The sequence below is a fragment of the Balaenoptera musculus genome, chromosome 16 (assembly GCF_009873245.2).
Source record: "Balaenoptera musculus isolate JJ_BM4_2016_0621 chromosome 16, mBalMus1.pri.v3, whole genome shotgun sequence".
Classification (NCBI taxonomy): Eukaryota; Metazoa; Chordata; class Mammalia; order Artiodactyla; family Balaenopteridae; genus Balaenoptera; species Balaenoptera musculus.
Window position 1 is genome coordinate 38813495 of NC_045800.1, and position 25759 is coordinate 38839253.

At 36.0% G+C, this 25759-nt stretch overlaps 1 protein-coding gene across 1 annotated transcript in view; it reads left to right on the plus strand.

Moving 5' to 3' along the window:
- The window catches only part of ATAD1 (ATPase family AAA domain containing 1), a 51398-nt gene extending 31966 nt beyond the window's left edge, over positions 1–19432 (plus strand). Inside the window, exons 7-10 of the mRNA XM_036828644.1 lie at positions 5119–5208; positions 8012–8062; positions 15801–15934; positions 17730–19432. Coding sequence (XP_036684539.1) covers positions 5119–5208; positions 8012–8062; positions 15801–15934; positions 17730–17850 — 396 coding nt within the window. The 3' untranslated portion in view covers positions 17851–19432. The remainder of the gene's footprint in view (positions 1–5118; positions 5209–8011; positions 8063–15800; positions 15935–17729) is intronic.
- The last annotated feature ends 6327 nt before the right edge of the window (positions 19433–25759 follow it).

The following is a 25759-nucleotide window of genomic DNA, read 5'->3' on the forward strand; positions in this document are numbered from 1 at the left end:
ATGCCAGACCCCCAGTCTGGGCAGCCTGACATGGGACTCAGAACTGTCACTCCTGTGGGAGAACTTCTGCAATATAATTACTTTCTAGTTTGTGGGTCACCCACCCAGCAGGTATGGGATTTGATTATATATTATATGATTGCGCCCCTCCTACCCTCTCTTTGTGACTTCTTCTTTGTCTTTGGATGTAGAATATCTTTTTTGGTTGGTTCAAGTCTTTTTTGTTGATGGTTGTTCAGCAGTTAGTTGTGATTTTGGTGTTTTCATGAGAGAAGGCGAGCGCAAGTTCTTTTACTCCAACATCTTGTTTCCAGCCCAGGTCCATCGTTTCTTAGTTAAAGTGGGGCTGCATGTTTTTCCTTGCAAGCTCTCAGATGTTCTAAACTGTAATTTCCTTTTCTGTAAGGTTCTAAGGAATGATTAAAAGAAGCTAGAAAAAGAATCAACTGTGTATTTTAGTTTTGTCAGTGCCACACAACTTGACAGTACATTGTCACACATCATAAAGGCAGGCAGGGAAGTAGGGCGGTTAAATACATTTCCCTTGCTTGCTAATTTCTGACTAATGTAGCAAAAGGATGCTTCCAATTGGTACAGGCCTCTCCGTACTTTGAGTAGTCAAACTTATTTACATATATATATATATTTTTAGTTTAAACTTAAATTTTATACTTTCATTTTCATTAGTTGCTGATACTTATATACTTAACCACTTCCTGTCACATGCACCTTTCCAATTTTATACATGACAGTCTTCTGTCCTAGGCTTTGTCTCTTCCCGCTGAAAGGCTGTGAAAACCAAAATTAATGTCCCTTGGTATTCCCCCAGAGAGAAAGCCAGCTATATTGTTCAGTTTACATCTTTGAGTTCCCATTTTCACCTAGTTCTTCACCTCTGAATATTCCATACTTTCTTGCCAGATCAATAATGTATTTTAAAAGAAAATTTTAAACAATTTTCTGGCATGTTTGATTTTCTGCCATATTGCTGGAAATGTAAGTTCTAGAGCCATTTTTCTGTTTGGGTTTTTCCCCACCCCCCCTTCCATGAATCACCTATTTTATATCTCACGTATATAAAAACTTTTCTCATGGAAAAGTTTTGGGAAGGTTAATAATGTTCTTTCATTGTTTTAACTTCAGTAGGTATTTTCTATTTTGTAATCTGTTTTTGCCTCTTTTAAGAAAACATAGTTAGAGGGACTTCCCTGGTGGCGCAGTGGTTAAGTATCTGCCTGCCAGTGCAGCGTACACAGGTTTGAGCCCTGGTCCAGGAAGATCCCACATGTCACAGAGCAACTAAGTCCATGCGCCACAACTGCTGAGCCTGCGCACCTAGAGCCCATGCTGCGCAACAAGAGACGCCACTGCAATGAGCAGCCTGTGCACCTCAGTGAAGACCCAAACGCAGCCAAAAAAAAAAAAAATCAACCATTATTTCTTCAAATATTTTTTCTTTTCCATTTTCCTTGTGATCTTATCAAAAGCCATTTGGACATACCTTATTTATATTCCATGTTTTTTAATGTCTCTTTCATATTTTCTATCTCTTTGTGCTATATTCTGGGTAATTTCTTTACCTCTTCCAATTAGATAATTCTGGCTTCATTTGGATCCCTTCAGCTATGTAGCATTTTCATTGAGCTTATTATTTCAGTTATTATATTCTTCAGCTCTAGAAATTCTTTTAGACTCTTTTTCAGGTCTGCCAGATCAGTTTTGATGGTCTCTTGCCAGTTGGATTAGTAAAGCAGAGCCCTGGCATCAATTAGCTTTGTAACTTTGGCAAAATTATATCATCACCCTGTGTCTGAATAGAGGGGGTAATATCTATAAAGAGGGAAGAATTGTATCCACCTCAGAACTGTTGTAGGATTTTAAGGATTTAATCTGAGTAAAGTGCCTGTAACAGTATCTGGTATATATTTGCTACATAAATATTTGCTATGTGATTTTTTTTTAAATTTCTTGTTTATTCCTTTAAATGTATTAACACTAATTTTATAGTCCATCTTCAATAATTCTAACATAGAAGTATTTGTACATCTTGTTCTATCATTTGAGTTTAAGATGGTTCCTTGTGTGTTTTGTGATTTCATGGGAAAAATCATATTTGGTAGAACTTTATGTGTGAATTTTTGGAATCTACGTTGACGGTTTGCTGTTCTAAGAGGATTTTGTACTTGTCTCTGCCATGTTCTTTTCCAAAGACAGCTAAATTCAGGTTCAAGATCCATGTTAGCTGGCCAAGAACCATGAAATCTCAGTGATTTAGTGTGTGTGTTTATATATCTTTCCAAGAACCAAGGCCTGACTCTGCCAAATAGGTTTTCTAATATTTCACCACTTTTCTCAGGCCATAATACTTCATTAGTCCCAACTTTATGTAGGGTGGTCTCTCATCACACACACCACTTTTAAAAATCTGTACGTGTCCATATGGTATGTGGTCAACTTCTACCCTTGCTTACCTCCATCATGTATAGGCTTTGTTGCTGGCTTCAGCTTAATTCCTTTACTTTTTTGCAGATTTATTGATTAATTTGAGTTTTTAAAAATATTTTATTATTTTTACATGTTTTGTAGCCAGAGGGTTTAAGGATCTCCTTTGTCCGCCACATTACCATAAATCAAAAGTGCTGAGACACCTAATTCTCAAGAAGAAAATTAAGCCCCATGTCCTACATCACCGTTATGAAAGTATAATTTCATTTTGAGGGAAAATTGCCTTTAGTGTTTGATGATTAGAGAAGAAAGCACAACATAGATAAATTCTGGTGAATTACTAGAAACAATTTATATTAATTATTGGTTCTGAGAAATCTATTCAATGAGTTTAGTTTGCAGGTTTCCAAAAACTAATTATCCTCCTAAGCAATAGTATTTAAAGTATGCAGAGAATTGAAGTTAACCCATATAAGAGAGAAATATTGATAGTTTAATATTATATCTTATCAGAGTATTGTTTTAAAACCAAGGAAATAATGATAATAATATTATAAAATAATTTGGATGAAATATACTCCTTAGCCACTTTGTCCAGAGCCCCACAGTGTGGTTCTGATACAGCAAATTAAAATTGAATTTTTAGAACCGTTTTTCTTTATTATACTAATAGTAGTTACTGTTCTATTATGACAGACTTCTGAGGAAGAAAATAAAGATGTTGCTTTTAACTTTCTTGTGTGTTGAGGGGGTTAAAACGGCTATTACTAATTTGAATAATAGTTTTAGACATCTTCTTTAATAGGAACCAGTTAGCTTTCCTCTAAAATTGTCTGTTCTGTGACTGTGGATGGAGCCCAGTACCCCAGCTTACTTTCTTTGTTTCCTTGCCACAGAGGAAACAGAAATAGTTGAATGGCCCAATTAAACCTGTCACTACTACTGTTCCAAGTTAGTCGATGATATATTCTTCATCTTGAGAGACATGAGACGTAAAAGCTAACATTATTTTTAGGGTATTCATTGACATAGTTCAGCTTTTGAGGCATATATTTAGATCTGATTGTTTTAAATGTGAAATGATAAAAAAATTTATATTAATATTTTGTTTTAAAGATTTTTAGAAGTCTTACCTAATACCTAAAAGGTGCATTAATTTTGCTGCATAAATACTAAAAAATTACTGTTGCCACAGTGCTTTTTGTGATTCTCTACAACATAATATGATCAGTCTTCAACAAGCTTCCATATCACTTTGAACTCTCTTTTAATACCTAATGAATACTCTATCTCAAAATATACTATATTAATCCTTTATCTTATACAATTAATTCATTTGATCACTTTTAAAGACTTTGTTTAGGTAGAAATTTTCCTTATTCTATAGAGTTGTAGAAAGTCAGTAAAGAAAAACAGGTAAGAGCATTAATATTTTGACTTTAGGATCACTTGACCCAAATACAAAATTGCATTATGTTATGGAACTGTTTCTCAAATTTGTATGTATATTTTTTCCCTCTAGGTGGCAACCTCTCACAGTTAATTGAAAGTAATTTGGCAGTTGAGTAATGTTAAATGTAAAGAGTAGAAGTAGAATATAAGGAACTTCCCTGGCAGTCCAGTGGTTAAGACGCTGCACTCCCAATACAGGGGGCACAGGTTCAATCCCTGGTCTGGGAGCTAAGATCCTACATGCCGCACAGCATAGCCTAAAAAAAAAAAAAGTAGAATATAAGAGTTAGTGTATTTTTCAACATGTTGTTCTGGAGTTAGATTTCAGATTATTTCAGAAATCTAAGACCTCTTAGGCTGAAATAAAAGTTTTCCTTAGAATACCAATAAATTTCATTTTGGATAACAGATGTGTGCGTAATTATATTAAACAGAAATATCAACAAGAATGGTAATATTGAAGCCGTTCAGAAATTAAATTGTTTTGTATATCTGTCTTTATTCGTGCTGATTTTTCATCTCTACATTCTTTATAAATAAGTGGCATAGACCCAGGGGTTGGCAGGGCTGCCAGCAACTTTTTTTCTTTTTTTTTTTTTAATATTCTACCCAGCATTTTGATGTTTGCTTTTATTCTGTTGCCCTTGTTTAAAATTGGATTGCTTGAGGTTTTATTTGCACTGAGAAGATGTCACCTGCAGTGCTGATAGTGCCATGAAATGATGATGTGAAATTTAGAGGAAAAAATAGATGATATCTATTACTCTTACCAGAATCCTCAGATTCTGGTAGGGGAAATGATTCTCTCCTTAATATTATTAAAAGACTTGAAGTATTCCCCTTATATATACTCCCAAGCTGTAACATAAATAGCTTTAAGTTATTCAACATGTAGCCACTGTATAACCATATTTTGCAAAATACAATAGGTTTTTAAAAATTTTTATAATTCCTCAGTAACTGAATAATGTATTATTTTAGTTACTAAAAGTCTGGCAAAATGCATCAGCCTTACCAGCTTTGCTATCATTTGATGTATTTAGGATTAACTCTGATTTATATCTATAAATATTTGAGTAATACTGGATTACAATCATATTTCCTATAGAAGATTTAGTTTAAACCCCACTTAATTTTCTATATCTTCTAAGCCCTAGTAATAACAACCTAAAAGGAGTATTAATGGTATATTTAATACCTTTGTTTTCTTTATATATTTAGGTCATAGTGATGGGAGCTACTAATCGTCCTCAGGATCTTGACTCAGCTATAATGAGAAGAATGCCTACGAGATTTCATATCAACCAGCCTGTAGGTGGATTTGATTGATATTATGAACAGTTAAATATTTGCTTTTTTACATGTCTTTATCTGTGATTTCACAAAGGGAATGATTAAAAAATAAGACTTATTATTTATGACAGGCAGGGAAGGAATAGGGCAAGAATCCCCCTAATTACTTTTGTCCTTTCCATTCCTTTTCTTGCTTTTTAAATTTTTCTTTCCTAAGATCAGTGTTATTTGCTTCTCTTCAAAGTATCTCATTACCTCAAGTTTGCCTAGACACTTCAGTGATTTTCTTTAGAATGCAGCAAAGTTATCTATGGAAGATACATAAGAAAATGTAAATTATAGTTTTGGTTTAGGATAGGATGAAATTAGGGTTTTAGGGTTAAAGAACCGTTCTGAAGGCCTGACAGGAAGAACACCTGGTATTTATTTGATTAATTATTGGCAGTGCTTTCCTGTGGCAGGATTAATGATTAACCAGTAGCTATGATATTACACTTTAACATAAGAATGCAAATGTGAGGGTGGTATTGAACCGGTAGTTAAGTATCTTCTTCTAGCATTCTTTTTTGCTAGTTAAAAGTACCCTCAAGTAGAGGGTTATAACTTGATACTTTTTTGCACAAAATCCCTAAATCCTGAATTTTGTCTGCTTTTAGATTAAAGGAGAAAAAACCAAACAGGGTTAGTAATAGACTATATGCACCATACAATCAGCATGTTACATATATTGCTATGTAGAAGAACTTACACTGTCACTTCTTTCAAAATTAAAATCTCTGGCCTAAAAATATTTGCCCCATTTTATATTCTTCAGCTTAACAGTTTGTAGCAGTAAACATGGTTTCCTGAAATTGGTGGCTATGGCCTCTGCACAGTTACTCTGGCTGGCTCTTTGCTGCAGCTGCAGCCTCTGATTCCTCTGAGGGTATGCATTTACTTAGGCAGTCTGTTAGAAAATCTACCTGATGATTCGGTGCAGAGATTTTTTAATGTGATATAGGAGACTAGAAAATGTACTTAGTATGACTAATATTTATTGAGCATTAATGTGTGTCAGACACTTGCCAGGCTCTGGTGAATAGAGCGTGGCCTCTGTCCTAAAAGAACTCTGTATTTCAGGGGAGCTGGACACAAAAATAAATAATGTAAAATGGGGACTTCCCTGGCGGTCCAGTGGTTAAGACTCCGTGCTTCCACTGCAGGGGACATGGGTTCGATCCCTGGTTGGGGAACTAAGATATCCTGCGTGGCACGTGGCCAAAAAAAAAAAAAAAATGTAAAATGTACTTTACAAAAGTATGCTTAAAGAACTGTGAGGACCTGAGATGATGATGAAAACATGATTCTGTCTGAGGCGTTAGTGAAACCTACAGAATCCAGCTGGACCTTGAAGGATGAAGGATGGTAGCAATTTGACAAGTGAAGCGGAGAAATGCTTTTCTACCAGAATGAAGAAAGGCAAGGAGGTGTGGAAGCACATATTTAATGGTGACTTCTGGGGATAGTTCAGTTAGGGGGCGTCAAGGAAAGTAGGTGGGGATGAGGCTGGAAAGGTTGACTGCTGAAGGTTTAGATGAACTTTGTATGCTTCACACAAGATATTTGATCTTATTTTGTTACCAAGACATCAGAATATTTTTAGAGATCATCAGTTCACCTCAGTGGTTCTGAAGGTAAAGATTATATTGATAGAATCTCTGCTTATAGTCTAAGAGCAAACAAAGGGTTTTGATGTACAGTAGAATAGAACATAGGGTACAGCAGCATGGAAAGTAGCCTTTACTAAAGTTGTAAGTTTAATATATTTTTGTATGAGTTCAAAATAGGTTGTAAAAGATTTTGTCAAATTTGTCATAAACTTGTGTACTCGTAATGTAGAAACTGGGATTTTTATAATCCCCCTCTTCATTCTGTTTTTAGTGAACACACACACACACTTTATAGGGTAATTTTTTTCTTACTGTTTAACTATGATAACAAAGTGTATGATTAACCTTACCTTAAAACTCCTTTCCAAGTTAAATGCTTATTAACAAAAAGTACTTATTGGTGATCGCATAACATACCAAATTAACCTTCATACTTAACACATTTGAATTACAGAAACAGCAGTTTGGTTTTGTTTTTCAGGTCATTTAATTTGGTACTCATTGTAACCAGCTCTGTTTTTTTCAGTGGTTGTGGGAATAGGGATGAGTTCAGCCATAATAATCTTTAAAAGCATTCATATTTACCGTATATGTAAGGTATTCTATAAAAACTTCTATTCTCTAGTAATATGAAGCATCAGTGGGGGGGGGAAGCATACAAGCATATAAACAAATATGCTATTAACACTAAATAAAATTCACTAATATAAATTAGTGGACATGGAAGTTATACGCTGAATGGAAGAACTGAGCAGGTATTGTTGCCATCTCTTCCAGTTCCTGATAAAAAATTTTATGGCAGCAGTGAGTTTTCAGAAGTTTCCTAAATTAAGAAAAGGAGATTTGCAGAGCTGTAGAGGAAAGACATTGGTAGTCATAGGAATTCATTTACTCACTCAAGAAACATTTAAGGGCATGTTATTTTCCAAATATGGTACTAGGCACTGGGGATTCAGAATAAGAAGATATAGTTCAGTAAGACAACCACAAATGATTACTCTAGAGTCTAGAATCTAGACCTTGCTTTAGTCAAAAGTTTCTATGACCTGTCAGAGTTTCTGTCATTTCTTATAGGTATTGTCAGGTAGTTTACAAGGAAAGGAAGAAATATTAGGAAAATTAGTTGATCCTTTTTTTTTTTAAATGCTAACTGGAAATTATCCTGGTTTTAGGCCCTAAAACAAAGAGAAGCAATCCTGAAACTCATCTTGAAAAATGAAAATGTAAGTAGAAAATTACATTTTTTCCCCATCCTATAAATATAAAAATATTTATGTTCATAAAATCATTTTAGACAGAGATGAAAAAGGAACCTGGGCATAATGTAGCTTTGAACTTGTAAATTACTGTAAAACTCTTGGCTGCTCATACAACTCAATTATTATGGCATATTTGAACTAATTAAAGGTAATTTGCTTTTTAAAAAGCCATGTGTTTTCATATCTACAGATTAGAACCCTCTTTGATATTTTTCAGACTGGTTTCCTATTATATAAGATACATTTGTTTTTGCAGAGAAGTATGGGGAGGTTTTGGTTTTTATTTAATTGCAATATTTTTTGAAGTTGGAATTTAGAATTAAGAAGATATGATAATCAAAATCGTCAGTCGTTTGTATTTTAAAAATAGGTGATTATAGTCACGTTTCAAAAATTAAAATATATATATTAAATGGTGTACAGGGAAAAGTTTCATATCTCCCTTATATTTCTTCTGTATCTTTTCAGATGGCGTTATTCCTATACAAGCAAATTAGAATATAATGTTACGCCTCTCCTCTTTTCTACATAAACCATATCAATAAACCATATACAGTTTTCTCTGTTGCTCTTTTCACTTATTTTTGAGATTCCATATTAGCATATGGTTTCCTCGTTCTGTTCTCTCTCTCTTTTTTCTTTTGCACTGCATAGGATTCCATTGTATGGATATAACATAATTTACTTAATCAATGCCACATTGAAGGACATTTGGGTTGATTCCAGTCTTTCACTACTGTAAAAATGCTGCATTGAATAACCTTGTACATACATCATTTCACACTTGTGCCAGGAATATTAGTAGGGTGAATTTTCCAGAAGAAAAATTGCTAGATCAAAGGGTATGATATTCATAATTTTGGTAGTAGTTGCCAAATTGTTCATGCCAATTTACTCTTTTTTTTTAAAATTTATTTTATTTTTATTTTTGGCTGCGTGGGTCTTCGTTGCTGCGCACAGGCTTTCTCTAGTTGCGGCAAGTGGGGGCTACTCTTCATTGCGGTGCGCAGGCTTCTCTTTGCAGTGGCTTCTCTTGTTGCAGAGCACGGGCTTCAGTAGTTGTGGCATGCAGGCTCAGTAGTGGCTCGCAGGCTCTAGAGCACAGGGTCAGTAGTTGAGCCGCACAGGCATGTGGGATCTTCCTGGACCAGGGATCGAACCCTGCATTGGCAGATGGATTCTTAACCACTGCACCACCAGGGAAGTCCCCCAATTTACTCTTACATCAGCAATATTAGAGTGCCTCTTGCCCTATAGCCTTGCCAACAGAATGTTATGAAACTTTGTGCCAACATGATAGGTAGAAAATGGTATAAATGGTATCTCATTATAGTTTTAATTTACATTGAGGGATGAAATGAGCAGTATATGTTTAAGAGCCTCTAGAATGTGTGTGTGTGTGTGTGTGTGTGTGAAATACCTGTTCATTTTCTCTGCCTATTTTTCTATTAGAATGGTTTTTTTCTTGTAGATTTGTAGGAACTCTAATGTATTAGGGAAATTTGCCCTTTGTTTATATGATTTGAAAATATTTTTTCCTAGTTTGTCTTGATTTTACTGGATTTTTTTCCCCCTTTATGGCTTCTAAGTTTTGATCTAAATTAAAAAGTCCTTTTCCACTACCATGTTTGTAAAGGACGTTTCCATATTCTCCAACTCTTGCTACTTGTTTTTCCAAAACTCTGTAACCAAGTATATTTTAATAACATGGTATTCCTCACTCTCATAAACTTCATATGTAAACTCACTATTTGAACTTGCTATCTAAATTAAGAAACCAAATAACTTCCCGTAGTGAGGCATACTTATATTTCAGTGGTTTTCATGCTTCCTTGAATCACCATCATCCCATGGCTAATTCTGCTTCATCCATACCCTATCTACTTCCTTACCTCCCATGTTTTCCCATCATATCTCATCTGTAAATATTTTAATTATAGCTCTAAAAGGAAGGATTCTTTTCTTTATTTAACCTAACCTCATTACCATTGTTATACTTAAGCAAAAAATGACATAAATTTGTTACTATCATTGAATATCTAGTCTCTTCAAATTTCTAATTGTCTCCTAAATATCTTTTTTTTTTTTTAAACCATATATTTGTTTGACTCAGGACCCATATAAAGTTTGTAATTTTCACTTATTTCAGATTTTAAATCTCTTTTAATCTATAGACTATAGATTCTCCCTTCATGTCTCTCGTCCTTTCCCTCTTCCCCTTTCAATTTATTTGTTGAAAAAAACCACGTTGGGTTTGTCCAGATTTTTCCATAGTGTGAATTTTGCTGATTATACAAGGAGCAGTAATTCCTCTAAAATTGGTAGTTGGATCAAGAGACTGGATGAGATTAGGTTCAGTTGGAGAGAGGACTACTTCTTGGGTAGAATTATATTCTTTCATTAGGAGATACATAATATCTGGATGTCCATTATGGTTTTATGGTTTACATTTAAATCTTTGCTATAATTGGTATTTATCCAGATGTATGATGTGTGCTGTGAATTGAATTTTGCTTTTGTTTTTCCAAATGGATACCCAGTTGTCCCAACACCATTTTTTGGAATAGTCCATCCTTTCCTCATTAGAGAAGCCACCTTTATCACGTACTAAATTCTCGTATGTATTGGCTATGTTTCTGGACTTTGAATTCAGGTCATTGGTCTTTTCTTTGTTTATTCACCAGCACCACACTTTTTTTTTCTTTTTTTGGCTTTGTTGGGTCTTCGTTGCAGCGAGTGGGGGCTACTCTTCGTTGCGGTGTGCAGGCTTCTCTTTGCAGTGGCTTCTCTTGTTGTGGAGCACGGGCTCTAGGTGCTCAGGCTTCAGTAGTTGTGGCACGTGGACTCAGTAGTCGTGGCTCGTGGGCTCTAGAGCGCAGGCTCAGTAGTTGTGGCGCACGGGCTTAGTTGCTCCGCGACATGTGGGATCTTCCTGGACCAGGGCACAAACCCGTGTCCCCTGCATTGGCAGGTGGATTCTTAACCACTGCGCCACCAAGGAAGTCCCCACCACACTCTTAATTATTAAGGTTTTGTAAGTTTTAATATCAGGTAGGGCTAGACACCTCTTGTTGTCCCCCAGCCCACAGTTTCTTGGTATGCTATTTTTTCTGTATGAATTTTAAATTAAGTTGTCTTATTCAAGAAAAAAAACACTAGTGTTTTTGGTGGATCATAATTTAAGAGAATTAAGATATTTTTGATGTTGACTCTTTCTCCCCGGAAGCATTTATGTCTTTCTGGTTGTTCAAGTCTTGTATCTTTCAGTGGTGTTCTGTTCATTTATTTCTTTACAATATATCAAAATAACATATATGCTATTTGCTAAAGTTTAAAGTGTCTAACAAATTACAGAGATTAGATCATTGGTTACTAACCATTTTGGGGATCATAGAGCCCTTTAATAAAGAGATAAAGCTATGTCGTCTTCCCTTTAAAAACTGCGTATACACTTGAAATGTTTTGTATAGTTTCGGGGAAGTTCCTAAAACCTTGCATATATTCTGGGTAAGGAACTCCTGTCCTCCATGAATGAGAAATCAACAAATTACATTTTGCCTTTTAACTGAATATTTGATTACTGCTTTCAAGAAGACATTGTGTAGTTGTAGTACTGTTTAGATAAAACAGGCTCCATTGGCCAACCTTTGATAAGGATAGGCATTGATGAACAGAGAAGAAAACAAAGGGGATTAAATGAGTTCACAAGATCTTTTGAATTAGAATGGCTATGATGTGGCTAGAAATTTAACAGGCATTACAAGGTAGTTGTGAACAATTTTGCGGAGACTTCAGGTTAACTAATACAGTTATTTAAAAAATTTTTAATGGAGTGTGGCTGGAAGTTCACATTTTTGAACCCCGTATATGTGGTCCGGTGTAAATATAGGTGATATAGGTCATTGATATATAGATGATGAATGTAAATTATGAGATGTAAGCTCTATGTCTCATATGATAGCCATACTTTACACAGGCCATTAAATTTTAGCATTTAAATTTAAGACACTACTCATTATGCCTAATTTAAACTTTGATTTTAGTGTTCTGCTTTTTTTAACAGTAGTATCTTTGGAAATTCTTTTAGAATTACATTTGTCATTGGTACAGGCAATTTTTAGCATTCTGTTTCTTATTTATGAAAGTACAAAGAATTAGTGTCTAATCAGTTTTATGATGCAGAATATGAGTGCTCTCTGGATAATTGCTGACATGGGAATGTCTCATTTCCTACTAGCTGGTATTTATATGCTGGAGGCATATTGTTACTTCAGTGGAATATAAAAGAAATTAATGTAATTTTGTTAAAAGATGCCTCAAATCAGTAGCACACACATTTATTTAATAAGATGAGCATTATCATGCGTATACATTCCTGAGCAGAATTAGAGTTTTTGATGCAAACAGATGGCTAGACTTTTATATTTTGAGTTTTTCTCTGAAGAAAAGAATGAAGCTTTTGAAATGACACCGTTTTCCAGTCTTTCACAATTCTCTATTGATAGATCCTTAACACGACCCACTCATTTAAAAAAGATAGTCCATGTCTAAGAAAGATAGTATACTGGTTTGGGCTTAACATTTTAAGTATGAAAGAATTAGAACTAATAACATTTATATCTGATACAAGTATCATGTCTGACACTACAGTAAGGATAGTTTTTGTTCCCCATACAGACTAACCTGAACTTATATATTTTCTGTAACAGTGGGAATAGTTAACAAGCATGGGTTTAGGAGACAGACCTGAGGATCCCATTCTGGCTTGACCATTTCCTACTGTGTGACCTTGAGCAAATATTGTTAGCATCTCTGTGCCTCATTTTCTCACTTGGAAATCGGAGATAATGCCAACAATCTCATAGAGTCGGTTTGTGAATTTAAATTAAATAATATATGTAAAATGCTTTGATTATTATGCAGTGTACAGTCAATGGCAGATATAGTGAATAACCACACACAAATAAGTGCTATTCTTTCAAGCTATTTTGGACGTTCATTAATTTATTCCTATTTTGCTCCCAGTACTCAAAACCTTTTTTTAACTTGGGAATTGCCTTCATACTTGCCTAATAAAAATAATTCTCATTATTTCACGGTTTATCTAGAGCCATTATCTTAAAATAAAAAGGGCTACTTTTAGAGTGCTTGCTGTGTGCCAAGCATTGTGGTAAGATACACATCATTTTATTTAATCCTCAATTCATCTAAGCAGTACATATTAGTACTCTTTTACACTTCTCTGGAAACTGAAATCCAGAGAAAGTTATATAATGAGTTACTCAGGTTTACATAGCAAAGTAGTGATGGAGCCTTTCTCTTAACCGTTATGGAGTGCTATCTCTGTTTACTAATCTTTCTCCCCCAATGACTGGAATTTTCTATTTATTCTTTTCTTATACTTGTTTTGTTCATCTTTGTGACTTTATCACCCTGTCATGCACAAGATTTGTGAGTGGTTAGAACATAGTGTGGCCCAGCAAAGGAGAAGGCAAAGGATAGGGTGGAGGTATTGATTGTTTGAGGGAGGAGGACTAATTTTTAACATCTCGGAGAATAATTTGGAAGGTCTTTTATTTTAGACATATACACAAATAACTTTAAATCTAGCACCTGGATTTAAAAGGTGATCCTAATATATTTTGCTTCATGTCAACCCCTCCCCCGCTCCCTCACCCCACACCATCCTTGGTAGCCTGCTGTAGAGAGCTCTCAGCACTATCCTGAAGTTCGTTGTGTGTATTTCCATAAATGTGTGTGGATAGATACATAATACAGGTACAGGTGCAGGTTATTTTTTCTCTTTCACTGTTACAAACTATAGAGAAATTAGGTCCTCGTATACGTCTGATTTCCTATATACACGTGAGTTTCTGAGGCACACAAAAAAGTTTAAACTACAAAGAGAATAGAAAAGTCTGACTGTAATCAGACTTAAGGCTTCTTGAAGTATGACAAGATACAGTGAACAAAGTGCAAGAACAGGTCACAGGGAAAACATTTGCAACCCTATAACCAACAAAGGACTAATATCCAGATTATACAGAATTCCTGTAATCAGTGTGTCAGCTTTTATGTTTGTTCATTAGATCACAGATTCTAACTATAACTAGCCCTAGGAATTTATCGTCTTATATCCCCAGTATTGTTACAAATCTCCCAGTATTGTTGCGGGTTTGTCCATTTGTTATATTTTTCTGGTGAATTATTTTTTATCATTATGTAATGATTTCTGTTTGTGTGTGTGGTGATTACTGATAAATTTGCATTTGTTCTCTTTTATTTTAGTGCTTTCCATGTATTATGCTTTTTTTTTCCTCCCTGGACTCCCCCCACCCACCCCCTGCCCACACCTTCCCCTTTCCCCCTCCAGTTCCCCCACCTCCCCACCAGTCCTTCGTTCTTCAGTGTTGCTCTTGTGTTCTTCATTCCTGTTTCCCTCTTCCTCTAGTCATTTGGAAGTTACACATTCTCTTTTAGTGCTACTTAGTTCTTTACCCCAAATTAAATGATTATTATTACTGTTTTTATATATTAAAGCTTAGATTTATCTATATGTAGTTTACCATTTTCCTTGCCTGTTCCACACCTACCTTCTGGGTGCAGTTACCTTTTTATCAAAGAATATGTGATTTCTCTTTATTTAACCTCCACATTTAGGACTGAGAACCCTGTCATGTGAGGTCACAGTTGCAGAGTTAACAGTACATCCCATGTTGTCTTACCTCCAAGTCTCTTGTCCTTGTGTAGAGTTACACGGGGTCTTCCACAAAGACAAATGGGAATTTAGTAACAAATGAAGATGGCATTTCCAGTCAACTTGGGGAAAATAAATGTTAAGACGAACGGTTAGCTATATGGGGGAAAAAATACAGCTGGATCTTTACCGCATTGTGTTCAAATCCTGGCTCTGGCAATGGTGTGAACTTGGGCAATTTATTTAACCTCTGCAGATTTTACTATTTTCTGAAAAGGAAAATGAGAATACTTCCCTGTCAGGATTAAATGAGAATACTCCATGTAAAGTACTTAATACAGCGAATGATATATAAGAATCATTTAATACATGGTAGTTACTATAATTAATTTTTTTCTTTCTCATTTTCTCTTCTTAAGCTACATATCAGCTTTTAAGTATCCCAAGTCTGTTATGTGCCCAGGAGGATCACTTAATTGGCTTGACTGTATAAGCTTAGGTTGGGGAGCAAAACCATAGGTGCTGAATTAGTGTTGAGGTAGTAGAATATCAAAGCATTAAAATGAGGGTTAGAATATTTTAGTAGAATATGATTTTTGTAATATCATAATATTACAAAAATCAGGTCTCAGGACTTAATGATACAGGCTATTTGCCAAGTATGTTGACTATATTATAAAAAAGTGTCAAAGTGGGACCTTCCTAAGAGGCAGCAAAGTCAATCCAGCAATATTCGAATGCCTATTCTTCCCCATCACTCTGTGATATATCTAGTAAGACTTATTTATGTTTTGATCATAATGACAATTACTGAAAATTAGATTTCAAATTTTAAGCTTTTATGGTTAAAAAAAGAAAACTTCTAGAGACTGAAAATACTATCTATTGATTCTCCTTCCATGCTGTTCCAATATGCTTAACTTTCTTTAATTCTAAGAATGTTTGGATATATCTTTTGCAGTATATTTTACATTTTTTTTAAAGCATGTTTTACATTTGTTTAAGGTGGATAGGCATGTGGACCTGCTGGAAGTTGCCCAGGAAACTGATGGGTTTTCAGGAAGTGACCTAAAGGAGATGTGCCGAGACGCTGCCCTCCTCTGTGTCAGGGAATATGTTAATTCTACATCAGAAGACAGGTATGTGTATTTAGAGTTGATCTCTTAGTATTTGTCAAACCCTTTTAGAGCTTTTGGGATAGTTTCTTTTATTTTGCTTTATAATACCAACTCTGCTTATGGAATAAAAAGGTAAATTGGAATTTAAAATTCCCCTAACGTTATTTATTGCCTTTTTTCTGAAGGAGAATTCTGGAAATGTATTTGCAAGGGAGGGTGGTTTGGGGAAGCATCTGAAATGAAGAGAAAGAAGTAAAAGCTGAATTTCTACTGGAAATCCATGAACTGGGTTACAGAAAGCTGACAAACTTAAGCTTACCCATCTCTACCAGGAAAACAGCTGCTCTGGTATCCCTGGATTGCTTTTGTATTTTAAATTTTTACATTATGGAAATGAGTGCCTTGTCTTCCAGAAATTTCACATTTATGGGGACGTTGCTGTGCACTAGACTTCAACTTGTTAATAATGTATTTACTAAAAAAGAAGTCATTTGTCACTGCAGCAAACTTGAAACCAGTTTCAAAGTATCTTGAGCTTGAGAAACCAATCTTGTACCAGCTGTATTAGTGAACTGGAATATGGAATAATGCAGCTCTGATGAACAGAAGTCCTGTGTTTCCCATAAGGCCACTTGCCCTGAACCAGTGTAACACTGCATTTCTAAGCCCCTGTTCAAAATATCAACCTTCTAACGTGACTCTTAGCAAACCAGTGTACTTTGGGGGCTTGTGTCGAATGAGTTCTCTACCTCTAGCCCCATTGTTTCTCAGTCTCCCTTCTTCATCCCCTGAGGCTTTCATTCCAAGTGACCTGGATTTGCCTGTCTTATTCATGTGTTTAATTACATTGTATTGCCTAGCAAGCTTTGCCAAAAAAGGTTTCTCTCAGTATAGAAAGGTTTGCATGAAAGCTACCCTGTTAACTTGGAGCTGTGCCTGCACTGGTTCTGGACCTATCTTTAGTGTTCCCTTGGGCCCCTTCGTGGAGAGGGTCACTCCATTTATTTGTTGCCAGATTAATCCAGCTACTCTAGCACTAAAATTGGGAATACTTTTGACCTCTGTAGCCAAGAATCTTATCTTCTGAAGATTTTTATTCTTGCATATATTAAGAGGAGAAAAAAAAACGCTATGAATAAATTTTACTTAAATCAATTATTTTAATGAAAATTCTGTTTTTCTGCTGTCCTTAAAGCCCTGAAAATGTTATATTTCAATGTGAAAAGTCTGGGTAATGGACTTAAGTTATCATAACTTTTTCCTTGAATTATTTTTCTTAAGTGTTTATAAGTTACAAAGGAGACATTATATATTGGATCATATTTTTCTCCTTATTGAAGTGGGGAGGACTTAGAGTAGTTGGTTTTTATTAGTAGGAATGAATTTTATTTTCAGTTTATCAAAAGCTAAACACATGCATGAATATTATATACCTAAGACTGCTACTCTTTAATTCCAGTTTTCATGGGAATAACTTTTGAATCTTTGATTAGAATTATAATCCCATTTAGATCAACTTTCACACCTTTATATTCTTAGTGTGAAGTATTTGATTTTAGTTACCAAGCTATAATGTTTATAGCCAGCCATTTTAGCTTCCTACCTCTTGCTGGTAAGTGCTTTTTAAAAACCTCTTAAGACATTTATATGCATAGATTAATTCCTTGGAAGAATTCACGTGAAGCTGTAAATTGTGGTTGTCTTTGGGGACTTGAATGGGTAAGAGACTTCATTTTTTAGTCTTGGTAAAATATTTTAGGGAGATGTATTCTAAAATATTTTGAATATTTGGTGGGTTTTTTTTCTTGCATTTTAGCCATGATGAAGATGAAATTCGACCTGTGCAACAACAGGACCTGCATCGGGCAATTGAAAAGATGAAGAAATCAAAGGATGCAGCATTTCAGAATGTTTTAACACACGTTTGTTTAGATTGAGAGTAAAGATAATTTGTACAGTTCAATGTGATCCAGTTTGGTGTGCCCTCTTACCATTAGTGGAAATAGAACAGAAGGAGGAGTGTTCTTTAAACAGTGAGGGAGTTACATGTTCATGACACTGGTTTTATACTCTGAATTCTAAGTTATTGAGATTATAGTTGTTATATAAATGGTATTACTACTTGTGGAAAATCATGAGGAGGAACAATTTAATTAGTCTGAGTGTGGGTGCTTGTGTTTGACCTCTTTAGCCATATGTTGCAGCCTTATAGCATCTAAGCTGGTCTTAAAGTAACAAATGATTTACTGAGTCATTAGTGAGAATTGGGGACTTGGCTAAGTGCTGGTTTCTAGATATGTGAGTGTGTGTGTGTGTGTGTGCGTGCGTGCATGTGTGTATATTAAATGTATATATTCACACATTTTATATTGACATTCTGTAAATAGGTTTGAATACAGAAACTTTTTTTTACTCCAACTACTGAATCAAAAAGTACCAAATAGCATATCTCAAAACTAAGGTTAATGGTTGTGTCTAAAAGGTACAGTGATTCAGCCATTTCTAGTTGTCACTTGTTTCAGTTGTTGTTTGTGTTTTTTTGTGTTTTCTGAGGTGAGTGTTTCTCTGCAGTTGAAGTTGGAGTCACCGCATCAGAGGCTTAGATGTGGCTCAGTTATGGTTGTCAGGGTAGTCAGATAAAAGACTTGCTCAGCGGTCCGCACTGAGTGCTTGTCAGCCCCTTGGGTGACCAGAACTGACTTCATCTCCTCTGCAAGCACACTGAGTAGAGACATTTTTTTAATTGATACATGTGAAGGTGGACTGAAAGCCTTTCAGAAGAATGGCTTTGAAAAACCTCAGTGCCATTCAGTACATGTATGTGACTTTCCTTTTTTCATTTAATGTAACAGTTCTGTTGTAACCATGGTTTATTAGTATTATTTTAAAATTATATGTTCTTTAATTATGGTCACATATAATTTGGTCATCAAAAATGAAATGATAGTTTAAAACAACTAGCTGTTACTAAATGTGCTAAAAATACCCATTTTGTAATTTTAGTTTTTTTTCTTAGCATATTATAAATTATGCCCTACTTAGTACAGATATGCACAGCAGAATCCCCATATTGTATCTGTAGTCATTTGATGCTGTGTGCACAAAATATGACACTTTTTTTGTCCAAAATTTCATTAACCAGAATTCTGTTATAGGCACTTAAACATACAGCATGAGGAAAATGGCACAATATGATCTTGAGGTGCCTTCTGAATTTTTGTTTTTATTGTATTTCTTTGAAAATTCTCAATCTTAATTCATGAGCTACTGGATTAATTTCTTTGATAATAAGTCTCTCACTAGAACCCATTGGATAGTTTGTTCTTCATTTGTTCTTTGAATGGTGGGTGGGGTAGAGGTTCAAGTTTTGAAAAATTGTGAAGATGATTGAAAAATTGAATGCAAAACATAAGATACCAAAAATAAAATATTTCGTCTCCATTTTTAATAACTATATTATACTATTATTTTATAAATATGTAATAAAGAGGTCCCTCTTAATTGAGTTTTCTCTACTTACTCCTTTGTCTTTTTCAGTTATGTAAAATTTTCTGGGGTTGTTTTGGTTTATAAAACTTGCCCTTGGACTGTTTTCGTCTTGCCGTGTAACTTTTATAGCATACATTCTAGTATATAACCATTATTTTGTTTTAGTATGAATTTCAGTAGTCATTTAATTTTAATCTGATGGCATACTGATCAAAAATAGGAGTGACATATCTCTCTTCATGTCCTTTCTTTTTGTCTTCTTTTAAATTCAGAATATCCGATAGTAGTAGTTAAATTTATCATAGTTTGAATCATCAAATGAAGTTAGAGAAATACACTAAAGCCAACAACACATGACTCATCTAGGCATCTTAATATCTTAAAGTAATTGAGGAAACTTTACTATATGATTTTAAGGAACATTTAGTGTTATATAATATATCCTTTGCTGTAGACATATTTGATGTAAGCTTTTGGCATGCATTGGATTCTAGGTTCTAAGGTATTTCATTTTGGCTAACAGTTAAAAGTACTGGATCTAGAGTTAGACTGCCTGAGTTTAAATCCAGGCTCCCTATTAATTAACTGTGTATAGTTGGACTAGACACGTAACTTAATGAGACTTAGTTCCTCATTTATAAAATGGAGTGACAGCGGCACTCATCTTATAGGGTGTGTAATGAGATGATGTATGTAAGGCACGTAGCATAGTGCCTTCCATAGTACTGTTCAGATGTTTGCTGTCACATTATTTTATTGCTTTTACACACTGATGTACACATCTGTTTGACCAGGCTCAATTTTTTTTTTTTTTTTTTAATTTTTAATTTTTAATTTTTTAAATTTATTTATTTTTGGCTGTGTTGGGTCTTCGTTTCTGTGCGAGGGCTTTCCCCAGTTGCGGCGAGCGGGAGCCACTCTTCATCGCCGTGCGCGGGCCTCTCACTGTCGCGGCCTCTCTCGTTGCGGAGCACAGGCTCCAGACGCGCAGGCTCAGTAGTTGTGGCTCACGGGCCTAGTTGCTCCGCAGCATGTGGGATCTTCCCAGACCAGGGCTCGAACCCGTGTCCCCTGCATTGGCAGGCAGATTCTCAACCACTGCGCCACCAGGGAAGCCCCAAGGCTCAATTTTTAAGCATTCTCCATGCTTAAACTATTTCCATGATCCCTAGATCTCTACTCTAGGGATTGAGATGAAATGATCACCTGTGATGTTTCTCTAAAAGCCTCATTGTTGGAAGACATCTGGTAAGTCTGATGTGTTTCAAACTATTCCCTGGCCTTTTTAAAATAGAGTTTAGAAACTCAATATTTCAGTCAATTCAGTATCTCCTTTCCAATTTATCTCCTTTCTCATTCAACCCTGCACCTGCAGGGTGATGCAGAACTCACTGTGTTATCAATAGCTGGATTGGAGTAATGTAAATATTCTATATGACCACAATAACCTAACATTACTTAGTAGCTATAACTTGAAGGTTTTGAGTCGAGGATGTCTCAAGCTTTGAGTGTGCCTAAATAAAAATGGTAGGAATTTCATTGGTAGGAATTTTTCTTTTTTAAACTAGAATTGTTTTATTTGTGGACAAATGTTACATCTTCTTCTGGATAAAGGAAATGAATTCGATGATGTATATTTTATAGTTCTCTTTTTAGCTTCTCTTAAGGTCAATGTCAGAATATTGAATAGAATTCTGATACGCTAAGCATATATCCTGCATGACTAAAATCCCAGCACCAACTGGAAGCCTCAAATAAAGCCATAGAATCATTCCATTTAGAGCTGACAGAATATTTAGAGAGCCTTCATTACTGAAATTGTTATAAATTTAGTTATCAAAGATAGAGTTCCCTAATCATCTCAAAAGTTACAGCTCTCTCTCTCTCTCTCTTTTTAATTGAAGTATAGTTGATGTGCAATGTTGTGTTAGTTTCAGGTGTACAGCAAAGTGACTCAGATATAGATATATGTGTGTGTGTGTGTGTGTGTATATAAATATATAAATCTTTTTTATATATTTATGTATTTTATATATATATATAAAATCTTTTTCAGATTCTTTTCCATTATAGGTTATTATAAGATTTTGAATATAGTTCCCTGTGCTATACAGTAGGTTCTTTTCTTTTTTTTTTTCTTTTCTTTTTTTAACATCTTTATTGGAGTATAATTGCTTTACAGTGGTGTGTTAGTTTCTGCTTTATAACAAAGTAAATCAGCTATACATATACATATATCCCCATATCTCCTCCCTCTTGCGTCTCCCTGCCACCCTCCCTATCCCACCCCTCTAGGTGGTCACAAAGCACTGAGCTGATCTCCCTGTGCTATGCGGCTGCTTCCCATTAGCTATCCATTTTACGTTTGGTAGTATATATAAGTCCATGCACTCTCTCACTTCATCCCAGCTTACCCTTCCCCCTCCCTGTGTCCTCAAGTCCATTCTCTACATCTGTGTCTTTATTCCTGTCCTGCCCCTACGTTCTTCATAACCTTTTTTTTATTTTTTATTTTTAGATTCCATATATATGTGTTAGCATATGGTATTTGTTTTTCTCTTTCTGACTTACTTCACTCTGTATGACAGACTCTAGGTCCATCCACCTCACTACAAATAACTCAGTTTCATTTCTTTTTATGGCTGCGTAATATTCCATTACAGTAGGTTCTTGTTGTTTATTTTATATATAGTGTGTATATGTTAATCTCAAACTCCTGATTTATCCCTCCCCGCACCCTTTCCCCTTTGGTAACTGTAAGTTTGTTTTCTCTGTCTGTGTGTCAGTTTCTGTTTCGTAAATAAGTTCATTTGTATCATTTGTTTTTTAGATTCTACATAGAAGTGATATATTTGTCTTTCTCTGTCTGACTTCACTTAATATGATAATCTCTCAGTCCATCCATGTTGTCAAAAGTTACAGCTCTATGTACATGCATAGGTGAAAATTCTGTCCAGGTCATCATGTTCATGAAATTGTATTGAGGAAAAGATGTAAGGGTATACACATTGTTTTATTGTGCTTCACAAATAGTGCTTTTCTTTTTTTTTTAAACAAATTGAAGGTTTGTGGCAACCCTGCATTGTCAGATGATGGTTAGCATTTTTAGCAACAAAGTATTTTTTAAGGTATGTACATTGTTTTTTTAGACATGATGCTGTTATATACTCAATAGACTACAGTACAGTGTAAACATAACTTTTATGTATACTGGGAAACCAAAAAATTTGTGTGACTTGCTCTACTGAGAGATTTGCTTTATTGCAGTGGTCTGGAACCAAACCCACAATATCTCCAAGGTATGCCTGCATAGCACAGATGCCAAAAGCAAATGAGATCAAACCTTAAAAAAACCATTTAGCATGTGAGTAAAAATAAAACCTCCTTCGTTAACACTGGTGTGAATTTTACACTGTTAATACTAACACCGCATAAGGGTCTCATTACCAAAACACTGAACTGGGAGTATATTTTTGTGATTGTCTAATATTTACTGTTATAAATCTGCTTGAGAACAATTTTAGATAAAAGCTTGTTTGCTTTGAGATACAGTTTCCGTGAATGTTAGTGCTGCTGTGGAATGCATCAAGGACACAGGTTTGTGAATCATGACAGCTCAGTTTTAAAACTAGAGCCAAACGTTGAAATAATTACCAACATGCAAGATTTGGAGCTGAGAATAGAACACATTGGAGTATGCCTCACTGCCCTGAAGGTACATAGCTTCCAGAAATTCTAAGAATGACCAAGATACTCAAACAGGGGATGGTAATATATCATCCAGTAAACAAAGTCCTTTTGCAGACATGTCTGAGGGAGATGAGCATTGTCTACCGGGCCACAGTCATAGCCTTGTGAAGAGTACCAGTTAGGGTTCCATTGCAGGCAATCAACTCTAGCTGACCTAAGCAATAAAGGATTTATTTGAAGGATATGAGGAGCTTTTAAGATCAGAGGGAAGCTGAAGAACTGGACTTAGGTTAGGAACTCTGAAAGCTCCAGAAGTTTTTTTAACAGGAATTGCTTAAGAATCTTGCTTTTATTCCTCTACTGGATTAAATGAACTCCAGATGTTTATCTTTAAATTGCCCCATTCAAGATTCAAAATCCTGGAAGTGTGCAAAGCCAGGTCAAAAATCACCTCCTGGCAGTTATGGAGCTTTGAGAGAATGACCCTTCAGGAACTCCTTTGGCTTAAATGGTTTGAGAGCAAAAGTACACTTGACCCTTGAATGACACAGGTTTGAACTGCATTGGTCCACTTATCCTCAGACTTTTTTCAGTAGTAAATACCACAGTACTACACAGTCTGCGGTTGGTTGAATCTGCAGGTTCAGAACCACGGATACGGGGAACTGTGGATACGGAGGGCCGACTATAAGTTATTTGGGGAGTTTTGACTGTGAAGAGAGTTGGCACCCCTAACCCCTCCGTTGTTCAAGGGCCAACTGTATCTGGATTTACTGGTCAACTGCAAAAGGAGAGTGGGGTTTCATCCAAAGAAAATTGAGTATTGTGGAGAACGTGGCTAGACAAGAAAGTGGTAAATGACCAGCTGGTCACACGAGGCCAGTACTGCCAAGGGCAGTATTATGACTCAGGTGGGCATGCCGGACATACGAGCAATATACATTACAGTTTGTGTGGACAGGCCTTTAGGGACTGTTTGGTCCAGTCCCATAAGCTTTACCACTTGATAATGGATTGCTACTTGGTATGCCCAACTCTGCAGCCAGGTGATCACTTTTTAACTTGTAATTTATGTTGTTCCAGATAGTAGGTGTAAAACAAAACAGTGGAGACTGAAGTATAATATGGGTTTTTGTTTTATTTCCAGGAACTACAAGCCCATTCCTCTGATAGGCAGTTAGTGTGAAGGGCTGATCATTCCCATTTCTCTTAGAGTCTAGTCAGGCTGAGTCTGGGCTGTAGCTTTAACAAGATTGAGTAGACCAGGCTTAGCCCAACCCCTACCCTCTCAGGCAGTTAGTTGCCTTTTGATCTTGGCAGTATTTGAGCTGGGAGGGGTTTGGGTGCAGGTTCAGATGTTTGTGGTTTTTCTCCATATTCAGTTCTGACAGGGTTCTGGCAATGCACAAGACTTTGAACCCCTCTTCTGCCATTTTCTCTGAAAAATCCAGGGAAGGGGACTTGTCTAGCCTAGCAGTTTGTTTTTAAATGTGTTTCCAGATTTCAGTCACTATTGTCTGAGTGTTGGCTGAATTCTCCACATGGCTGCAAAGTCTCTCCATCCAAGGCAGGCCTGCTCTTCCACACACCATATCCATTCTCAGGAGTCTACCCTGGTATAAAAAAAAAGGTACCAAGGCTCTCTGCTCATTTCGGAAGGGCTTATTTCTGCCTGGAAGTCAGTTAATGAAGAAGTCCTTGCATCCACTGTTCTTTGCTAGTCTCCTGGAAAAGTATTATTTTTATTTTGTCTGGCCTTTTCTTGTTACTATATGGAAGTGAAAGTCTTTTGCATCCTTCTACATTCTAGCAGAAGAAATTGTGCAGGGATTTATTATAAGTCATGTAAAGTTCATTTTCAGCTTTATAAGTTTCAGTCCCAGTTGTGGAACTCTATGTTAGAGAGTGCGCTAGAGAGCGCGTGCACAGTGTAGCCTTGGGCAAAATCTCTTTACTTTTGTGGGCGTCTGTTCCCTTATCTGTAAATGGAAATCATAATGTGTACCTTCTGTTATTGTTTTAAGAAACATATGAAAATGCCTCGGAAACTAGCAAGTGACTATGTCTGTAGGTCATCACGTCCTTAGAGTCGTCATCTCACGTTTCTGGGCCTCCATTTCCTTATCTGTACAATAATGGAAATGCTGAAATAGATGTGCTTTAAGTTCCCATCCCAGTTTTCACTAAACAGCACACTGATGCAACAGTGGCCGTGTTGAGAGACACGGCCACATCTTGGGGCCTTAGCAATAGCAATACTGACCTGATCATCAGGACTTCTAAACTGGGTGACTTTCTTAGCTACTGATGGGTGTCAGCCTTGGTAAATGGACTTGTTTTTGTTTTTTTTAAATTGGAGTCTTCAAGAATGGAGCCTTTTTTTTTTTTTTTTTGGCTGCATTGGGTCTTCGTTGCTGCGCACAGGCTTTCTCTAGTTGCGGCGAGTGGAGGCTACTCTTTGTTGCGGTGCACGGCCTTCTCATTGCGGTGGCTTCTCTTGTTGCGGAGCATGGGCTCTAGGCACACGAGCTTCAGTGGTTGCAGCACAGGGGCTCAGTAGTTGCGGAGCATGGGATTCAGTAGTTGTGGCATGTGGGCTCAATAGTTGCATCACATGGGCTCTAGAGCACAGGCTCTGTAGTTGGGGCGCACAGGCTTAGTTGCTCC